Here is a 22,397-nt window from a genome sequence, read left to right as displayed (position 1 = left end):
GTGTGTGTGTGTGTGTGTGTGTGTGTGTGTGTGTGTGTGTGTGTGTGGGTCTTAAGTGTCTGAGGCCGGAAGCAAACTTCAGTCCTCCTGACTCCAGGGCCGACACTTTACTCACTGTGCCACCTAGCCAACCCGAGTTAGTCTATTTTTAAAAATGTTATTTTCTTCAGTATTTCAGAGCGTTTCCTTTAGCAGGCTGGTGACTTGCTTTTCATGATTTTCTTGCATCATTCTCATTTCTCTTCACAATTTTTCCTCCACTTTTCTTACTTGATTTTCAAAATCCTTCTTGAGCTCTTCCATGACCTATAACCAATTTATATTTTTCTTAGTAGCTTTTGATACAGGAGTTTTTATGTCAATGAGTTCTTCTGCCTCCATGTTTTGATCCTTTTTGTCCCCCAAAAAGGATTCTCTGGTCCAATTGTGCTTCCTCTGCTTTTTCATCTTGCCAGACAGTTACTTGACTTTTGAGTTCTTTGCCACACTAGAACTCTGCTCCCAGAGTGGAAAGCTGTGTGTCCCAAATAACTGGGGTTTTTGCAAATGTTGTCAGAGTGAAGAGGAGGGCACCCTCTCTAAAGACACCCCAGGATCACCACTCTGGCACACTGCCACACACCCCAGGATAACCACCCAAGTCCACGATCCATATCCAAGCAGGTCAAAGCAAGAGAGATTACCCTCTGAATTGTCACTTGGTCCCCCTACAATCTGCAGGCCAGGAGTTCTGGAGGCAGCCATGGGGCAGCAGCTGCAGCTGCCTTGCCTTCACCACCTCTCACTCTGGGTGGGGACAGGGGCCAGACCATGCTCTTCCATCACTGTGTTGCAACAGAGTTCCCCACTGACCTTTTGCTTTCTCTTTGGCATTTATGAGTTGAGAAGTCTGAAAACTGCCACAGTGATTCACTCCCATGAAGTAGCCTCCTGCCAGTCTGTGCTATGAGTAAGTGCTGGCCTAGGTCTAGTTGTGGGTGGTTCACATGGTACTGCACTCAGATCCCAGCTATGTGTCATAGAACCTTCCATTCAGCCTGCCAGGCTGCCTTCAGAGGGAGATTTTGTTCTTTATGTCACTTTGTGGTTTCTGTAGCTCTAAAATTTGTTTAAAGTCATATTTTACAGGTACTGGAGGTTTTAGAAGTGGGAGCTATGCAGTGTTCCTGTTTTTACTCTGCCATCTTGGCTCCACCCAATGCCAAGGAATATTGTAACCAAATACCCAAATTACCAGGTCAAAGAAAAAATACTGCAAACAACCAAAAAGAAACAATTCAAATGTCATGGAACCACAGTCAGGACTAAGCAAGACTTTGCAGCTTCTACATAAAATATCAGAGTATTTGGAATATCACATCACATTAGGCAAAGGATTACAACCAAAGATCAACAACCCAGCAAAATTGAGCATAATCTTTCAGGGGAGGATATGGACATCCAAAGAAATAGGGACTTCCAAACTTCCCTGATGAAAATACCAGAGCTCAACAGAAAATTTAACCTTCAGATCCAAGACTCCAGAGAGGAAAGAGAAAACTATTACATGTTATTCAATAAGGGCAAACTGTTAACATCTTTGCAAGAGAAGATGATGCTTACAACTCTTGAGAACTGCATCATTATTATGATATTTAAAAGGGGTATACATAGAGGTCATGGGGATGAAATGTGACCTAGGGTTGTAGTGTATTGTGTTTTTTGCTGCCCCTGGGGATGTGCTGTATTAGGGAAGACCCTAAAGTGACTTTGATGTGATGATATAAAATCTAATTAAATAATGGAAAGGAAAGGAAATGAGGAGGCAGAAATGGGTGAATAACATCATGTTAAGAGGCACAAAGGCCTTTTACAGGAAATGGAAAGAAGGGAGGAAGATGAGCATTGTGTAAACCTTACTTTCATCAGATTTCACTCAAAGAAGGAATAACCTAATCAGTTAGGATTACAAATCTCACTTACTCTATAGGAAATAGGAGATAAAAGCAAAAGAAAGGGGAAGGTGTGGGTAGAAGGGAGGGAAGATTGAGGGAGGCAGTGGTCAAAAGCAAAATTCCAGGGAGGAGGGAAAGGGAGAAAGGAAAGAGAAAAGCATAAACAGGGGAAAGCAGGATGGAAAGACAAGAGAGCAGTCATAATTGTGAATGTGAATGGAATAGAAATTACCAGGAATATTATAGCCAAATTTCAGAGTTTCCAGGTCAAGGAGAAAATGTTTCAATCAGCTAGAAAGAAACAATTCAAGTACTGAACTACAATCAGAATAACACAAGATTTAGCAGCTTCTACATTAAAGGATTGGAGGGCTTGAAATATGATATTCTGGAGGCCAATGAAGATAAGATTACAACCAAGAATCATTTAACCATAAAAACTGAGTATAATCAAATGGATATTTAATTAGATAGAAGATTTCAAGCATTCTTGATGAAAAGATCAGAGCTGAATAAAAAATCTAACTTTCAAATACAAGGCTGAAGAGAAGCATAAAAAGGTAAAGAGGAAAGAGAAATCATAAGGAATTTAATAATTTTAAACTCTTTACATTCCTATGTGGGAAGATGATACTTGTAACTCATAAGACCTTTCTCATTATTAGGGTAGTTAGAAGGAGTATATTGACAGAGGGCACAGGTGTGAGTTGAATATGAAGGGATGATGTCTAAAAATAAAATTAAGGGGTGAGAAAGTAATGTACTGGGAGAAAGAGAAATGGAGAGGCAGAATGGGATAAATTATCTCATATAAAAGAGGAAAAAAAAGCTTTAACAGTGGAGGGGAACAGAGAGGAGGTGAGAGGGAATGAATGAACCTTACTCTCATCAGAAATGGTTCAAAATGGGAACAGTATGAACATTCAATTGGGTATATAAATCTATCTTACCCTATAGGAAAATAAAAGGGGAAGGGGATAAGGGTGTGTGTGTGTGTGATAGAATGATGGGCAGATTGGGGGAAGGAATAGTCAGAAGCAAAACACTTTTGAGGAGGGACAGGGTAAAAGGAGAGAGAGGATAGAATAAAGTGGGGAATAGAATGGAGGGAAATACAGTTAGTAAATGTAAAAAAAAATAGATACTCTTTAATAAAGGCCTAATTTCTCAAACATATAGAGAACTAAGCCAAATTTATAAAAATAAGTCATTTCCCAATTGATAAATGATCAAAAGATATGATCAATTTTCCAATGAATTAATCAAAGTTATCTATAGCCATATGAAAAAAATTCTCTAGCTCACTATTGATTGGAGAAGTGCAAATTAAAACAATTCTGATATACTACCTCACACCTATTAGATTGGTTAATAGGACAAAAAAAGTAAACAACAAATGTTGGAGAGGATGTGGAAAAAATGAGACTTTAATGCACTGTTGGTGGTATTGTGAACTGATTCAACCATTCTGTAGAGCACTTTGAAACTATGCTGAAAGGGCTATCTAACCACTTTGATCTAGCAATACCACTACTAGGTCTGTATTCCAAAAGAATTTTTTTTAAAGGAAAAGGACCTACATGTACAAAAGCATTCATAGAAGTCCTTTTCTGGGGGAAAGAATTAGAAGTAGAGGGGAAGCCTATCAGCTGGGGAATGAATGAATAAGCTGTGGTACATGATTGTGATGGAATACTATTGTACTATAAGAAATAATAAGCAGGATCCTCTCAGAAAAACCTGGAAAGACTTGCATGGGCTGATGCAAAATGAAAGGCACTGTGTACAAAATAACAACAATATTGGAAGCTGATCAGTTGTAGGGAGGGGCCTGGCAGCTGGAACAGAGGGGAGCCTGGGAGCCTTGGGCCTCAAGGAGGCAAGGAGCAGCTCACCTCTGACACTGAGAAAAGCTATTCTGAGATGGAGCACAGCAGATTCCCAGGCCAGGAAAGTGCCCATGTAGGGCTGGGCAGGTGGAGCACATGGAGGCTGCATCAATGTGTATCTAAGAGCAGACTACCAGCTGAGTAAAAAGGAGCCCCAGCCTGCTGACTCACCCACTCCAACGGTGATTTGCAGCCTTCTCATCACAGGACAGAGGATTGGTTGGAGCTGGATAAGAGAAATCACAGGGCCTGTAGCAGCAACAGCAGCTTCCCCTGGGGCTACCAGCCCACCATCTGGATGTTTAAAAATCACCTACCCGGGAGGCAGATCCAAGATGGTGGCATAGAAGCATGAAAACACACTGAACTCTCCCCATAACCACCTTAAATACCTATAAAATCTGACTCTAAACAAATTTTAAACCTACAGAATCCACAAAGTGACAGAAAGAAACAAATCACCTGCTGAAGGCAGGCTAGCAGGCCAGCAGGTAGGGTCTATTGCAGTGCACTGGGAGCAGAGCCCAGCTGTGTGTGAACTTGTGATTTTAGCCTCAGTGTGGCCCTGACCAGCCCTGGCTGGAGGGATTTTGGTAGAGTGGATCACCAGCAGCTGTGGCTATTTACAGAATTATCAATCCATAAATGCCAAAGGCAAACTAAAAGGTCATTGTGGATTTTGGGAACAGGGGGATTGAGAATGTGGTCTGGTTTCTGACCCCAGAAGGTACAAGTGGCTGAGGCATGGCCACCCTGTGGCTACTTCAGAGCTCCTGGACTGCAGACCATAGGAAGACCAAGTGACCACTCTGAGAGGTAGCTGTTCTTGCTTTTACCTGCTTGGAAATGGATCACTGTCTTGGGTGAAGGTTCTGGGGTGTGTGACCAGGTGCCAGAGCCTGTGGAGACTTCAGAGAAGGCACCCAACTAATAACTTCAGCAGCTGCAAAAACCCCAGTGATTTCGCACAAAGTTCTCCTCTCTGGAAGAAGAGTTATACTGTGGCAAAAAGGTCAAAAAGCAAGTAATTGAGTGGCAACATGAGCAAGCAAAGGAAGCAAAGCAAGTGCAGCAATCCAACTTTGGATTCCTTTTCTGGGGACAAAAAGGATCAAAGCGTGGAACAGGAGGAAGACAACAAAGTCAGAAATCCTGCACCAAAAACTTTCCCAAGAAAAATATGAACTGGTTACAGGCCATCGAGGAGCCTAAGAAGGATTTTGAAAACCAAATTAAGAGAAGAGGAAGAAAAATTGGGAAGAGAAATGAGAATGATGCAAGAAAATTATGAAATGAGAATCAACAACCTGACTGAAGACAATAACACCTTAAAAAATAGACTAAATCAAATGGAAAAAGAAGACCAAAAAGCCAATGAGGAAAAGAATGTCTTAAAAAGCCAAATTTGCCAGACAGAAAAAGAATCTCAAAAGCTCACTGAAGAGATTAATTCCTTCAGAATTAGATTAAAGCAAATGGAAGCTAGTGACTTTATGACAAATAAAGACGCTATTAAACAGATCCAAACAAATGAAAAAGTAGAAGGCAATGTGAAACATCTCAGTGGAAAAACCACTGACCTGGAAAATAGATCCAGGAGAGATAATTTAAAAATTATTCTACTACCTAAAAGTCATGATTAAAAAAATAACCTAGAAATCATCCTTTAAGAAATTCTCAAGGAAAATTGCCCTTATGTTTTTAAGGAGTGCAAAATAGGGGTTGAAACATTTCATTGATAACTTCTTGGAAAAGATTTCAAAAATAAAACTCCTAGGAATATTATAGCAAGGTTCTGGAGTTACCAGGTCAAGGAGAAAATATTATAAGCAGACAGGAAGAAACAATTTTAATATTGTGGAAACAGAACCAGGATAGGTTCTAGCCTGTAGGATCTAGCAGCTTCTACACTGAGGGATCAACGAGCTTGAAATATGATATTCTGGAGGTCAAAGGAGCTGGGATTAAAATCAAGAATCACCTACCCAGCAAAAGTGAGTATCATGCTTCAGGGGAAAATAGGGTCATTCAATGAAATAGAGGACTTTCAAGCTTTCTTCATGGAAAAAAACACAATTGGATAGAAAATTTGACATTCAGATACAAGAAGCAAGAGAAGCATGAGAAGGTAAACAGGGAAAAGAAATCATAAGGAACTTATCAAAGTCGAACTATTTACATTCCAACATGGAAAAATTATAATTGTAGCTTATGAAACTTTTCTCAGTATGAGGATAGTTGAAGGAAATATAAATGTGTGTATATGTTTATATATACATATATATATATATATATAATGTGTGTGTACATACACATATATGTCTATATAGGAGTGTGTATGGGTATATGAATACAATGTGAATGTTTGTATATACGTGTACAGCTACACATAGACAGAGGGCACAGGATCAATAGTATAGTTAGGGATGATATTTAAAAGGTGAAATTGAGAGGTGAGAGAGAAATATAATGAGAGGAGATAGGGAGAGACAGAATGGGATAAATTATCTCATATAGAAGAGGCAAGGGAAAACTGTTACAATGGAGGGGTAGAATAGGAAGGCAAAAGGGAATGGATCAAACTTACTCTCATTGAATTTGGTTTAGGGAGAGAATGACATACACACTAAATAGAGTATCTTGCCCTACAGAAGAGTAGGAGGGAAGGGGATGAGAGGGGGAATGATGGAGAGGAGGGCAGGCTGGGGGAGGAGGCTAGTTAGAAGCACACACTTTTGAAAAGGGACAGGGTCAAAGTGAACAATAGAACAAGTGGGGGGTGGGATAGGATAGAGGGAATTATAGTCAGTCTTTCACAATATATCCACTATAGAAATGTTTTGCATAGCTACACATGTACAACCTTTTCTTCCCAGTAAGGGTGGGTGAAAAGGGAGGAAGCAAAAATTCTGGAATTCAAAGTTTTAAAATCAAATGTTTAAAAATGTATTATTGTTGTTGTTGTTGTTGTTACATGCAACTGGGAAATAAGATATACAGGCACTGGGGGATGGAGATCCATCTTGCCCTTCTGGAATGTCAGAGGAGGCATTTGGGAGGATATAGGAGAGAACAGATTGGGGAACAGGATATAGAGTGGGATCGCTGTTTTGGGGTGGTGGTTAGGGGAAAGATGGGGAGAAAATTTGTAACTCAAAATCTCGTGAAAATGAATGATGTAAACTAAAAATAAACAAATTTAAAAAAATTTAAAAGAAGTAAAAAAGAAAATCACCTACCTTATTTTCCAGGAGTCAATATGGCAGAGTAAACCCTAGCTGCTCTGACTCCCCCTCCCTGACCCAGAAAATCCAGAGATAAATGTCTCACCTGGAATAAAGTCCTGAATTAGTGGAAACAGCCTTAGGTTTGGGAAACATTGAGCAAGGGCATAACCGAAGCAGCACAGAGTCTGAAGTGAAGGGCAGGAGGCCTCGCAGCAAGCCACACCTCAGCTGACAAGCAGGAGTTCCCTAAGCCCAGGGTGGTGGAGCCAACAAGCACTAACAACACAAACCAGGGTGTGCCTTAGCTTCACCAAGGGGATATGCAGATGCCAGCACCACTGGATGCCAGCTGCAGAGACTGCCTGAGCTATAGCCTAGGCGCACAGAGGTGGAAACCTGGAGTGGCCAGACAACCCCTTCCCCACAGGCTACTCTGTGAGCCTCAGGGTAACTCAGGGGAAACACTGAGAGTCCTGGCCTTGGCCTCAGTGTAGACACCCAGAGGCTACAACACACAAAATTAGCAACCAAACCCCTACTTCCCAACCTGAGAAGAGCTGTACATCCATAACCCAGAAGCAGATATGCACTCTAAAAATTCAGGACATAGGCAATCACAGTGGGCAAAAAGGAATCTGTCAAATCAAGAATGATACAATCCTATCATAGTGAGCAAAAACACACAAATTAAGAGGACAACATGGACTCTGTACTCACACCTGAGACCACAGACGACAATATGAACTGGTCTCAAGCCCAAAAGGCATTCTTGGAGGAGCTCAAGAAAGATTTTAAAAGCCAAATTAGAGAGGTAGAAGATAAATGTAAATCTGCAGTGACCAAATTTGGAAAAAAAAAATCTCTCAGGAGAAAATAAATCGTTAAAAAGTAAAATTGGTGAACTGGGATGGGAGGTTCAAAATCTAACTAGAGAAAATACCTCCCTAAAAATGAAAACTGGGGGTGGAGTCATGATGGCAGAGTAGAAACAGGACTTCTGTGCAGATCCTGCTTCCACATCCTTCAATTCATGTAAAAAAAATGACACTAACCAAACTTTGGAGCTACAGAACACACAAAATGACAGAAAGAAGATGACTTCCTGCTGAAGACAGTCCGGCAGGCAGGCAGAAAGAGGCCAGCACAGCACTCTGGGAGCCAAGCCCAGCCCCGTGTGAGCTGGAGGCTTTAGCCTCAGGGTGGCCACATCCATCCTCTAGCTGGAGGGACTTCAGATCATCAGCAGCTGTGGCAGTTTCCAAAATTATCAAACCATAGATGCTAAGGACAAAGTGAGAGGTCAGTGCAGTGTGGACTTTGGGAACTGGGAGTTTGGTAGTGTGGTTCAGCTTTTACCACCTGGAGAGAGAAGCAGCTGTGTCCATGCAGGCGCAACAACATGGCTGCTTCAGCTCCTGGCCTCCAGATTTTAGAGGGACCAAGCAATCAATCTGACGGCTAATCATTCTTACTTTAAACTGCTTGGATCTGGATTCCAGTCTAGGGTGGATGTCCTAGAGTGCATGACCAGTTTGCCAGAGTGTGTGGAAGATTCAGAGAGGGCACCCAACTAATAGCTCCAGCAGCTATGAAAATACCAGTGATTTGGACAAAGCTCCCCTCTCTGGTAGCAGAGTTCTAATGTGTCAAAAAGCTCAAAATTCAAGTAATTGAGTGGCAACATGAACAAGCAAAGCAAGCAGAACCACCCACCATTGGACTCTTATATTGGGGGAAAAAAAGGATCAAAGCATGCAACAGGAGTAAGACAACAAAGTCAGAACTCCTGCACCAAAATCTTACGAGAAAAATATGAGTTGGTTACAGCCATAGAGGACCTTAAGAAGGATTTTGAAAACCAAATAATAGTAGTGGAAGAAAAATTGGGAAGAGAAATGAGAATGATGCAAGAAAATTATGAATGAAAGTCAACAATCTGAGTAAAGAAAAATAACACCTTAAAAAATAGACTAACTCAAATAGCAAAAGAGGCTCAAAAGGGCAATGAGGAGAAGAATGCCTTAAAAGGCTGAATTTGACAGATGGAAAAAGAATCTCAAAAACTCACTGAAGAGAATCATTCCTTCAGAAAAAGTGATTGTAGTAAAATGGAAGCTAGTGACTTTAGAAGAAATTAAGATAATATTAAACAGATCCAAACAAAGGAAAAAAAACAGAAGGCAATATGAAATACCTCAGTGAAAAAAGCATTGACCTGGAAAATAGATCCAGGAGAGATAATTTTAAAATTATTGGACTGTCTGAAAGCCATGATCAAAAAAAGAACCTAGAAATCATCCTTCAAAAAAATTTCAAGGAAAATTGTCCTGAAATTTTAGAACCAGAGGGCAAAGGAGAGGTTGAAAGAATCCACCAATCACCTTCTGAAAAATATCTCCCAAAAAGGAAACTCATAGGAATATTATAGCCAGGTTCATTAGATCCCAGATTAAGGAGAAAATATAACAAGCATCCAGGAAGAAATAATTTGAATATTTTGGAAACATAATCAGGATAACACAGGATCTGGCAGCTTCTATACTGAGAGTTCAATGGGCTTGGAATATGATATTCTGGAGGTCAAAGGATTTGGGATTAAAACCAAGAATCACCTACTCAGCAAAAGTGAGTATCATGTTTCAGGGGAAAATATGGTCATTCAATGGAATAGAGGACATCAAGCACTCTTGATGAAAAAAAAAACAGAATTGAATAGAAAATTTGACATTCAGGTACAAGAAGCAAGAGAAGCATGAGAAGGTAAACAGGGAAAAGAAATCATAAGGAACTTATCAAAGTTCTGATAATAATTTGTAAATAATGAACTATTTACATTCCCAACCTGAGAAGTAATAAAATTTGTAAATAATGAACTATTTACATTCCTACATGGAAAAATCATAATTGTAATTGATGAAACTTTTCTCAGTATGAGAATACTTGAAGAGAACAGAAATTTATATATATATATATATATATATATGTGTGTATATATATATATATATATATATATGTATATATAGGATGATATAAGAACATAATTACAGATGTCAGTATGTGTATATATGTGTACAATTATACATAGACAGAGGGCACAGGACCAATTTTATAGGAAGGGATGATACTTAAAGATGAAATTCAGAGGTGATAGAGGAATATAATGAGAGGAGATGGGGAGAGACAGAACGGGGTAAATTATTTCATACAGAAGAGGCAAGGGAAAACTGTTATAGTGAAGGGGTAGAACAAGAAGGCAAAAGTCAACTTTATTCTCATTGAATTTGGCTTAGGGAGGGAATGACATACAAACTAAATATGGTATCTCACCCTAAAGGAGAGTAGGGGGGGAAGGGGATGAGAGTGGGGATGATGAAAGGGAGGATAGGCGGGGGGGGGGGAGTTGAAAGTACCCACTTTTGAAAAGGACAGGATCAGAGAAGAGAAGAGAACAAATGGGGGTGGGATAGGATGGAGGGAAATATAGTCAGTCTTTCACAATATATCCACTATGGAAATATTTTGCAAAGCTACCCATGTACAAACTATATTGAATTGCTCATCTTCCCGGTAATGGTGGGTGATGAGGGAGGAAGGTAAAGAATATGTAATTCAAAGTTTTTAAACCAAATGTTTAAAAAATATGTTATTATTATCACATGCAACTGGGAAACAAGATATTTAGGCAGTGGGGCATAGAGATCCACCGTGCCCTACTGGAAAGAGGGGGGATGGGGTAAGATTTGTGAAAAAGCAGATTGGGGGATGGGATATTCAGTGGGATCACTGACTTGGGGTGGTGTTTAGGGGAAAAAGGGGAGAAAATCTGTAACTCAACATCTTGTGGATATGAATGATGTAAAGTAAAAAATTAAAGAGATTAAAAAATGAAACCTGAACACTTGGAAAAGGAGCTTCAAAATCTAACTGAGGAAAATAATTCATTAAAAATTTGAATCTGTCAAACTGAAGCTAAGGACACTATGATGCATCAAGAATCAGTTAAACAAAACATAAAGGTTGAAAAATTAGAAGAAAGTGTAAAATACCTCACTGTAAAAACAACTGACATGGAGAACCGATCCAGGAGAGATAACCTAAGAATTATTGGTCTACCGGAAAGCCATGATGAAAAAGCAGCCTGGATAATATCCTCTAAGAGATTGTCAAAGAAAACTGTCCTGAGGTCCTAGAATCAGAGGGTAAAATAGTTATTGAAAGAATTCACTGGATTCTTCCTGAAAGAGATCTCAAATTGAAAACTCTAAGAAATATAGTAGCCAAATCCCAGAATTACAAGGTCAAGGAGAAATACTGCAAGCAGACAAAAAGAAATAAATCAAATATCGTGGAACTCCAGTTAGGATAATACAGAATCTAGAAACTTCTGCATTAAAAGATCAGAGGGATTGGAATTTGATGTTTTATAAGGCAAAAGAGCTAGGACTGCAACCAAGGATCATCTACCCAGCAAAACTGAGCATAATCTTTCAGGCAGAGATGGTCTTTTAAAAAAAATGTAAAATTGTCATTTTTATTATAATAGCTCAACCCAGCCATGATCAATTGATGCAATAAAGGGCCATGGAAAAATAGACAAAAAACTAATTAGAAACAAAATAACTTAATCCTAAAGAATGCGTGGGTCAAACAACAAAGTATAGAAACAATCAGTAACTTCATTCAAGAGAATGACAATAATGAGACAACATTCCAAAACTTGTGGGATGCAGCAAAGGTAGTTCTTAGGGGAAATTTCATATCCCTTAATACATACATGAATAAATTAGAGAAAATGGAGGTCAATGAATTGGGCATGCAATTGAAAAAGCTAGAAAAAGAACAAATTGAAAATCTGCAATTAAATACTAAATTAGAAATAATGAAAACCAAAGGAGAGATTAATAAAATTGAAATTAAGAAAACTATTGAATTAATAAATAAAACTAAGAGCTGGTTCTCTAAAAAAAAACAATAAAATCGACAGACTTTTAGTCAATATGATAAAGAAAATGGAAAACCAAATTACAAATATCAAAAATGAAAATGGTGAAAATACCTTCAAAAAAGAGGAAATTAAACCAATAATTAGGAATTATTTTGCCCAATTCTATGCACATGAATTTGACAATCTTAGTGAAATGGATGAATATTTACAATAATATATGTTGCCCAGATTAACTGAAGAGGAAATTAATTATTTAAATAACCGTATGTCAGAAAAAGAAATCGAACAAGCCATCAACGAACTCCCTAGGAAAATATCTCCAGGGCCAGATGGATTTACTAGAAATTCTATCAAACATTTAAAGAAAAATTGACTCCAATTTTCTACATACTATTTGGGAAAATTGGTGAAAAAGGAGTTCTACCAAAATCTTTTTATGACACAAACATAGTTCTGATACCTAAATCAGGAAGAGACAAAATGGAGAAAGATAATTATAGACCAATTTCCCTCATGAATATACACGCAAAAAATTCAAATGAAATATTGCCAAAAGACTACAGCAACTTATCACAAGAGTAATACACTTTGATCACGTAGGATTTATTCCAGGAATGCAAGCATGGTTAAATATTAGGAAAACTATCAGTATAATTGATCATACCAACAATAAAACTAGCAGAAACCATGATTATCTCAATAGATGCAGAAAATGCTTTTGACAAAACAAAACATCCATTTCTTTCTTTTTTTTTTTAAGCAATCAGGGTTAAGTAACTTGCTCAAGGTTACACGGCCTGGTGTTTCTGGATGGGTGCTAAGTGTCTGAGCCCAGATTCAATCTCCAGGTTATCCTGACACTGGAGCCGGTGCTCTTACTCGCTGTGCTACCTGGCTGCCCCCTAAAACATCCATTTCTATTAAAAACACTAGAAAGTATAGGAATAAATGGAGTTTTCCTTAATATAATAGGTAGTATCTATTTAAAGCCATGAGCAAGTATTATATGTAATGGGGATCAGCTAGAAGCATTTCCAATATGATCAGGGGTGAAAAAAGGATGTCCACAATTACCCCACTTGTTCAATCTGCTACTAGAAATGTTTACAGCAGCAATTAGAGAAGAAAAAAAATCAAAGGAATCAAATTAGGCAAAGAAGAGACCAAGCTATCACTCTTTGCAGATGATATGATGATATAATTAGAGAATCTTAGAGAATCAAGTAAAAAACTACTTGAGACAATAAATAAATTTGGCAAAGTTGCAGGATATAAAATAAACCCCACAAATCTTTGGCATTCCTATATATTTCTAACAAAATCCAGCAGCAAGAGATAGAAAGAGAAATCCCATTTAAAGTTACTGCACAACATCCATTCCTATTAAAAACATTAGAAAGTATAGGAATAAATGGAGCCTTCCTTAAAATAATAGGTAGCATCTATTTAAAGCCACCAGCAAGTATTATATGCAATGGGGGTAAGCTAGAAGCATTTCCCATAAGATTAGGAGTGAAACAAGGGTGTCCACTATCACCCCTCTTATTCAATCTGGTGCGAGAAATGTTAGCAGTAGCAATTAGAGAAGAAAAAGAAATCAAAGGAATCAAATTAGGCAAAGAAGAGACCAAGCTATCACTCTTTGCAGATGATATGATGATATACTTAGAGAATCCTACAGAACCAAGTAAAAAACTACTTGAGACAATAAATAAATTTGGTAAAGTTGCAGGATATAAAATAAACCCACATAAATCCTTGGCATTCCTATATATTTGCAATGAAATTCAACAACGAGATAGAAAGAGAAATCCCATTTAAAGTTACTGTAGACATTGTAAAATATTTGGGAATCTACCTGCCAAAACAAACCCAGGACCTGTATGATCATAACTACAAAACACTTTTCAAACGAATAAAGTCAGATCTAACTAATTGGAAAAACATCAATTGCTCATGGCTGGGTCGAGCTAATATAATAAAAATGACAATTTTACCTAAATTAAATTATATATATAGTGCCATACCAATTAATTTACCAAACAACTACTTTATAGAGTTAGAAAAAATAGTAACAAAATTCATCTGGAAGAATAAACAGTCCAGAATATCAAGGGAATTAATGAAAAGAAATGCTAGGAAAGGTGATTTCAATCTGTATTATAAAGCAGCAGTCATCAAAACTACTTGGTACTGGCTGAGGAATAGAAGAGTGGATCAACGGAATAGAATAGGCATACAAGATTCAGAAGTCAATGACTATAGTAATCTATTGTTTGATAAACCTCCAGACCCTGGTTTTTGGGACAAGAACTCACTATTTGACAAAGCTGCTGGGAAAACTGGAATATAGTGTGGCAGAAACTGGGCATAGACCATTACCTAACACCATATACCAAAATCAAGTCTAAATGGGTGCATGATCTAGGTATAAAGGTTGATACTGTAAGCAGTCTCCTAAAACAAGGAATAGTTTACCTATCAGAGTTGTGGAGAGGGAAAGACTTTATGACTAAACAAGAATTAGAGAGCATTATAAAATGTAAAATGGATAATTTTGACTATGTGAAATTGAAAAGTTTCTGTACAAACAAAGCCAATGTAACCAAGATTAAGAGGGAGGTGGGAAATTGGGAAAGAATCTTTACAACCTATGTCTCTGACAAAGGACTCATTTCTAAAATATACAGAGAATTGAGTCAAATTTATAAGAATACAAGTCATTCCCCAATTGATAAATGGTCAAAGGATATGAACAGGTAGTTTTCAGAGAAAGAAATTAAAGCTATCTATAAGCACATGAAGAAATGTTCTAATTCACTACTGATTAGAGAAATGCAAATCAAAACAACTCTGAGGTACCACATCTCACCAGTCAGATTGGCTAAGACGACAAAACAGGAAAATGACAAATGCTGGAGAGGATGTGGGCAAATTGGAACACTAATGCATTACTGGTGGAGTTGTGAACTCATCCAGCCTTTCTGGAGAACAATCTGGAATTATTCCCAAAGGGCTATAAATACTTTCATACACTTTGATCCAGCAATACCACTCCTAGGGTTATATTCCAAAGAGATCATAGAAATGAGAGAATGACCCATATATACAAAAATGTTTATAGCAGTAAAGTATAGTAGTCTTTTTGTGGTAGCAAAGAATTGGAAATTAAGGGGGTGCCCATCAATTGGGGAATGGCTGAACAAGTTGTGCTATATGCATGTTATGGAATACTACTGTGCTATAAGAAATGAGGAGCAGACAGTCTTCACATTTACCTGGAGAGCCTTAAAAGAACTGATGCTGAGTGAGAAGAGTAGAACTAGGAGAAATGTGTACAAAATTACAGACACAACGTATGTGTGATGACCAACTTTGATAGACTGGACTCTTCTCAGCAATGCAGTGATATAAGTCAATCCCAAAAGACTCATCATGGAGAGAAATATGTGCATCCAGAGAAAGCACTAGAAAGAACTAAGTTTATATCCAGGTGGAAGCAAAATACCTGATCTTTTTCCTTCTCTTATTTGGTTTTATGTCCTCTTTACCATTTTTCATTCCAGCTGGTACAATCCGTCCTTATAACCTGACTAATGTATTATGTGAAAGTATTTACAGATCCTATACTTGATTATAAGCCGCCATGGGGGGGGGAGGGGAGGGAGGAGGACAAAATGTGAAACTCAAGGAATTGTGAAATTGAATCCTGTAAACTAAAAGGAAACAAACTAATTTAAAAATAAAGATAAAAAAAATAAAGTTACTGCAGACATTTAAAAATATTTCAGAAGCTACCTACCAAAACAAACCCAGGAACTATATGAACACAACTACAAAACACTTTTCACAAAAATAAAGTCAGATCTAACTAATTGGAAAAACAACAATTGATCATGGCTGGGTTGAGCTATTATAATAAAAATGACAATTTTACCTAAATTAAATTACATATTTAGTGCCAAACGAATCAATCTACCAAAAAACTACTTTATAGAGCTAGAAAAAAAAAACCAGTAACAAAATTCACTTGGAAGAACAAAAGGTATCGAATATCAAGGGAATTAATGAAACGAAATGCTAGGGAAGGTGGTCTAGCCATACCAGATTTTATTCTGTATTATAAAGCAGCAGTCATCAAAACCACTTTGTTCTGGCTGAGGAATAGAGTAGTGGATGCATGGAATAAATTGGGTACATGAGACTCAACAGTCAATGACTATAGTAATCTACTGTTTGATAAACCCAAAGATACCAGTTTTGGGGAAAAGAACTCACTATTTGACAACAACTGCTGGGGAAACTGGAAGATAGTATTATATTACCTAAGACTGTATACCAAAATCAAGTCTAAATGGGTGCATGATCTAGGTATAAAGGTTGATACTGTAAGCAATCTGGGAAAGCAAGATTTATGGAGAAGGGAAGTCTTTATGACCAAACAAGAGTTAAAGAGCATTATAAAATGCAAAGTGGATAATATTGATTACATTAAATTGAAAAGTTTCTGTACAATCAAAGCCAATGTAACCAAGATTAACAGGGAAGTGGAAAATTGGGAGAGTTTTTGCAACCAGTGTCTCTGATAAAGTCCTCATTTCTAAAATATACAGAGAATTGAGTCAAATCTATAAGAATACAAGTCATTCCCCAATTGATAAATGGTCAATGGATATGAACAGACAATCTTCAGAAGCAGAAATTAAAGATATCTATAAGCATATGAAAAATGCTTTAAATCACTGTTGATTAGAGAAATAAAAATCAAAACAACTCTGAGGTACCACAATTCACCCATCAGATTGGCTAACATGACATAAGAGGAAAATGATAAATGCTGGAGATGTGGAAAAACTGGAACACTAATGCATTGTTGGTGGAGTTGTGAACTGATTCAACCATTCTGGAGAGCAATCTGGAACTATGTCCAAAGTTCTATAAATAATTGCATACCCCTTGACCCAGTAATACCACTCCTAAGGTTATATCCCAAAGAGATCATATAAGTGGGAGGAAGACCCATATGTACAAAAATATTCATTGCAGCTCTTTTTGTGTTGGCAAAGTATTAGAAATTAAGGGGATGCCCATGTATTGGGGAATGGCTAAACAAGTTGTGGTATATGAATGTAATGGAATAGTATTGTGCTATAAGAAATGAGGAACATATGGACTTCATATTTACCTGGAGAGACTTATACAAAGTGATGCTCAGTTAGAAGAGCAGAACCAGGAGAAATTTGTACACAATTACAGATACAACATACGTGTGAAGACTACCTTTGATAGACTGGACTCTTCTCAGAAATGCAAGGTTATAACACAACTCCAAAAGATTCATGATGGAAGGAGATGTCTACATTCAGAGAAAGAACAGACCCTTCCTGTCGGCATGCCAGGCTGCCTTCAGCAGATTTGTTTCTCTATGTCATTTTGTGGGTTCTGTAGCTCTAAAATTCTTTTAGAGTCATATTTTACAGGTATTGGAGGTGGTTGGAGTAGGATCTCAGACAAGTTCCTGGTTTTACTCCCCTACCTTGGCTCTACACCTGAAATGTTTCAATATTCATACTCTCTTTAGCTTATGCCTCTACCTAGAGTTTTCCCTGAGAATAGGATTTGGCTTATATCTAGGTCTGCACACAAAAGAAAAATGGCCCTTGGCTTCTATGCATGTACCCAGGCTAAATAAGAAATTGAATTTCAGGTTCATATAAGTCCAACAAAAAAAGCAATGGACTTTTTATCTAAGCCTATAAGCCAGGCCGGCACAACATACAACCCCTGAAGATTTAGGGTGGCCTGCAAAAAATGTAGGGTTGTCTCTGAGCACTCTTATCTGTTTGTCATGTGACCCATGGTAATTAATTGTCATCAGTCTCTCTCTGGTCTAATTTATCTGCAACCCGAATAAGTTTAGCCTATTTTAATTTTTGCTCCTACCTACTGCCAAGTTAGGCAGGGCTGCTATAAGCACTCAAACTTACTCTTCTTCCCTCTCTTATGGTCTTCTAAGTTCCAGGACCCTATTTAGTCTTCTAAATTAGTGGTTTCCAAAGTTGGGAATGTGGCTGCTCAGGGTGGAAGGGGTTAGGGTCTGATTCATATTCACCTTTATCCCATTCTTTTACAATGTGTTTGTATCATTTTAGAATGCATAAAATTTTCAATATGGTAATTTGTTGTTGTTCACAGTCATTTGCAGTCATGTCTGACTCTTTGTGACACCCACTTGAGGTTTGCTTTGCAAAGATATTGGTTTTCCATTTCCTTCTCCAGTTCATTTTGCAGATGAAGAAACTGAGGCAAACATAGCTAAGTGACTTGCTGAGGATTACACAGTTAGTAAGTGTCTAAAGCCAGATTTCAACTCAGAAAGTTGAGTCTTCCTGTCTCCAGGCCTGGTACTCCACTACACCACCTAACTGCCCACAGTAATATAAGTGCATAATCTATGTTTTAAAAAGTAAATGTAAGGCAGCTAGGTGGCGCACTGAATAGAACACTGGCCCTGGAGTCAGGAGGACCTGAGTCAAATTTGGCCTCAGACACTTAACGCTTACTAGTCATGCGACCTTGGGCAAGTCACTTAGCCCCAATTGCCCTGCCCTCCCCCTCCAAAAAAAGTAAATGTACATGTATTGGGAGTGTGTCATATTTCTTTTACTGATGTGAGTATGATAAAAAAAAAAGATTACTTCTTTATACTCTTACTCTGGATTTGAAGGCCTTTTATAAAGGGGCTAAAGAAACAATCTTCTCTCTCTGGACCTGCAAAATCCATATGACTGGAAAGTGTATCCAATCCAGTTCTAATCAATTGCTCCACTCCTTCCATACATTAAAATAAAGAGCAGTATTTTTCATTGTTCCACTCCTCTGAAAGAATCAATTGTACTTTCTCTAGCTGTAAATAGATTTTTTTAAGGAGATAATGTACAAATTCATTTGAGAGTTGCCATCCTCACTTAAACCAGAGGTTAGAAAATTCCTGGGTAGAAAAGAATTAGCTTCTCTTGTCATCCATCCAGAAAACTAATTGATTCTTTACTTCTTGTCTTTAGAAGCCAAAGAAAGGATTTCATTTTTTATCCCAGGAGGAATAGAGAGCCACTGGAATTGATTGAATAAGAAGGATGGCACAGGTGGATCTGAAATTTAAGATCCAATTTGACAACTGATTGGAAGATTGGCTAGAGTGGGAGAGGATTGAGGTAGGGAGATGAACCAGAAGGCTCTTAAAAGAATCCAGGCATGAGGTGATGAAGGTCTTCATAAGGATAGTGTCAGGGTCAAAGCAAAGAAGATGTATAGGGGTGTTACAATGGTAGACACAGTCCAGCATCTGATGAGTGAGAGTTTAGTTTCATGCTAATCAGTGTCAGATTCTGACCTGGCTAATTCCTTACCTGTATAACCTTGGGTGAGCATTTCTACTCTCTGGGTTGCAGATTAAATTAGACATTCTCAAGATTCTTTTCAGTTTGAAATCTTATGTTATGAAACTTGGGCCTCTTTTTAAAAAGTTGTTACTGATTTTTTTTTGTTTTTCTATTCTCATAATTTCTGAGTATACCCCTTCCAAACACCTTCCAACACCCCCTTTCTTGCGTTGCAGGTGATAAGAAGAATACTTGCTTAATTTGATGAATATCCTAATCAATTTGATGGAATTGCAGGATGTGAAACGTTTTCAAAAGGGGCCACCTCCCAGAGAACAAGATATACACATTAGGTCTTCCTGGAATGATATAAGGCATCCCTTATTAATCTCTAGGGCTTGAGGCTAGCTCAGAGACAATGAGTAACTGAAGGAGATAGAGGGAATTGTCTCTCTCTGACAAAGGCTCATGCCTCAAAATGCCATCATGGTGATTAGGTGATCAAATTGAATATCTTGGTACACTTGTAAAAAAAAAAAATTAAACAAAATCAAACAATACAGTAACCAGAGAAGACAAATGGAAGCATGGGCAACATTCCCTAACTTCTATGACCTTTTTGCTACAGTAAAAATAGAGACAATTAAAACAAGACTGGTATGTTTAAGTAAAACCAATGGAGCATTCCACTATTAAAATCTTATTTTTCATCTATGAATTTAAAAATAATACTTAGCATTTATATTATTAAATACATTTCATTAATTAATATATTAAATATATAAATGAGTTGGAAAAGAAAATGTCAACCCACTCCAGTATCTTTGCCAAGAAAACCAAACATAAGGTCATGAAGAATCAGAAACAACTTAAAAGACTGAACAAGTGTTTATATAGCACTTTGAGGTTTGCAATAACTTTGCAAAAGTTATCCCATTTGATCCTCATAACAACCCTGGGAGGTAAGTGTTATTATTTTCCCCAGTTTAGCACTGAGGTAGTAGAGGTTAAGTGACTTGCCAAGGGTCACATATCTGGTTAAGTGTTTGAGGCTGGAATTGAACTCAGATCTTCCTGACTCCAGATCTACTGCTTTATCCACAATGCCACCTAGCTGCCTACCTTATTCCAAGTATTAGTCCCTCAACATTTTTCTCTCACGGTTTCTGGCAATAGATGGGCCCCAGAAAGAGCTGGCCAGTCTCAGGGAACCTTTTTGTATATTCCTTTATTCCAAAGCAAACGGTACCTAATTAGGAACCCAAAGAAGAAATAACTAATGTATTATACATGATAACCAGGAGAATCTCCTCCTCCTACCGCTGTCATCTTCTAATCAAGAATGATTTCAGGGGAATTTATATGCTTAGTAATTACAAAGCAGGCAGAGAACATGATGGTCTGCCTAAGTAATTTCTGTCCTTTGTACGTAAAGCTATTATGACCTACTTTCAACAATGATAATAGAAATTTACATAGCAATTTAAAGCGTGCAAACCATTTCACAAGCTTTATTTCATCTAAGCCTCACTGAAACCTTGTGAGATAAGTGCCAGAGATGTTATTATCTTAATTTTATAGATGAAGAAGCAGAATCAGAGAAGTGATGTGATCTGCTCATAGTCACAAAACTAAGTAATGTCAAAGTCGGTACTTGAATACATGCCTTCTGGACTCCAAGGTCAGAAATTTATCCACTCTACCATACTGTGTTTCACAAAGTGGTGTTTGTTTGTTTTTTAAGTGGTGATAATGAACTTGTTTAAAGACTTTAATGTTTGCCTGATTTTGTCTACGGCCAAAAACATTATGTGTGCACCAAACATGTAGCTGGAGCCAGGGGAGTGGTCTGCTTGTGCAGAACAGAGTGAAAAGGGTCTGTCAAGGAACCCAAACCATGTCTTTGCTATCACAGTGGCTTTCTCACAGAGGTAACCAGTCACAGTCTTGCACAAAAAAATACAGCAGATTATCCAAAGATGGTGTGTGACAATCAGTTTCAGAAGTTGATTCTCCATACGTAGGGCATTACTCCACAGAGGCAGAATATGGTGAACTGATTCCCTTCTGGCCAGGACTGACACCTTATAAATTTTTTTCCAGTCTTCCTAGGAAAACAAAAACAATAGAAATTCATAAGTCAATAAACTGAGTGTATAGACCCTTGTCTTGTAAATAAGCTCAGAACACAAAATTCTAAAGCATCAGCCTAGAGAGTCATCTAAGATTCAATAGACTTTTTATTTAAACCCTATTTATTAAAGGCATAGAGACAGTGAGATAGTAAAACTACTTTAGCATCACAGGTCTAGCCTTCAAGAAGATGCAGAGATACTAAAACAGGGCAATCTGCTCATATGTGCAGGCAGTGAATCTTTCAAAACACCCAGTCTCTTAATCTTTCCTTTCAATACTGAGCCTCACTGCTGATTCTAGTGACAGGAGCTGAATGTTCAATGTATATGGAGGGAAGCCATTGAGAACTGCACCCAAAAAGATTTTCCATACCCTCTGTTTTGGTCGCCTCCTTTTGTAGATGAAGAAATGGACAGGTAAAGTATCTTAACCTGGGTTGTAAAGCAAATCATTGGTGCAGATAGGATGAGAACTGAGATATCCAGTATTCATTTCACTGTTTACTTTTATAGGCCACTTGTATTAGAAAGGGATTTTTACAGCTAAGACAAATAAAGGCCCAAAGAAGTGAGGACAAAGGATAAAACTGAGGTTTATGTTATATGCCCTATTTTAATAAGAAAACCACAGTACTGCTTCTTCAAAAGAACGACGTGGTTGCATGGGTTTTGTATGAATACTGTCTTCAAAAGATTTTACACTATAAATACAAAGAGAGCAAGTAAACAGGACATTTTAATCACCTACTGTGTTTCCCCGATAATAAGACCTATCCCGAAAATAAGCCCTCCCCTTACTGTGTAAGATTCCTAAAATAAGCCCTCCCCTGAAAATAAGCCCTATTGAGATTGCTACTGTAGTGAAGGTGATCCCCTGTGCTACAC

At 37.8% G+C, this 22,397-nt stretch overlaps 1 protein-coding gene across 16 annotated transcripts in view; it reads right to left on the bottom strand.

Annotated features, from left to right (window-relative positions):
- The window catches only part of LOC138175205 (zinc finger FYVE domain-containing protein 26-like), a 117,286-nt gene that overhangs the window by 24,239 nt on the left and 70,650 nt on the right, over positions 1–22,397 (bottom strand). For 11 of the 16 annotated variants that reach the window (XM_069105649.1, XM_069105646.1, XM_069105647.1 and 8 more), the window contains one exon: positions 20,066–21,485. The exons of 2 other annotated variants lie outside the window; for them this stretch is intronic. Coding sequence is in view for 3 of the 14 variants with exons in the window: in XM_069105635.1 (XP_068961736.1) it covers positions 21,117–21,485 (369 nt within the window). In the remaining 11 variants the exon portion in view is untranslated. Of the gene's footprint in view, positions 1–20,065; positions 21,486–22,397 lie in introns of those variants that run through there. 3 more of the 16 variants (XM_069105639.1, XM_069105644.1, XM_069105642.1) reach the window with 2 other exon arrangements.

Source organism: Petaurus breviceps, unplaced genomic scaffold (genome assembly GCF_028583685.1).
Source record: "Petaurus breviceps papuanus isolate PSGF00001 unplaced genomic scaffold, PetGlider_PUasm1.0 76, whole genome shotgun sequence".
Taxonomy (NCBI): Eukaryota; Metazoa; Chordata; class Mammalia; order Diprotodontia; family Petauridae; genus Petaurus; species Petaurus breviceps.
The sequence above is the reverse complement of the archived record's forward strand: the minus strand, read 5'-3'. Positions and strand labels throughout refer to the sequence as shown.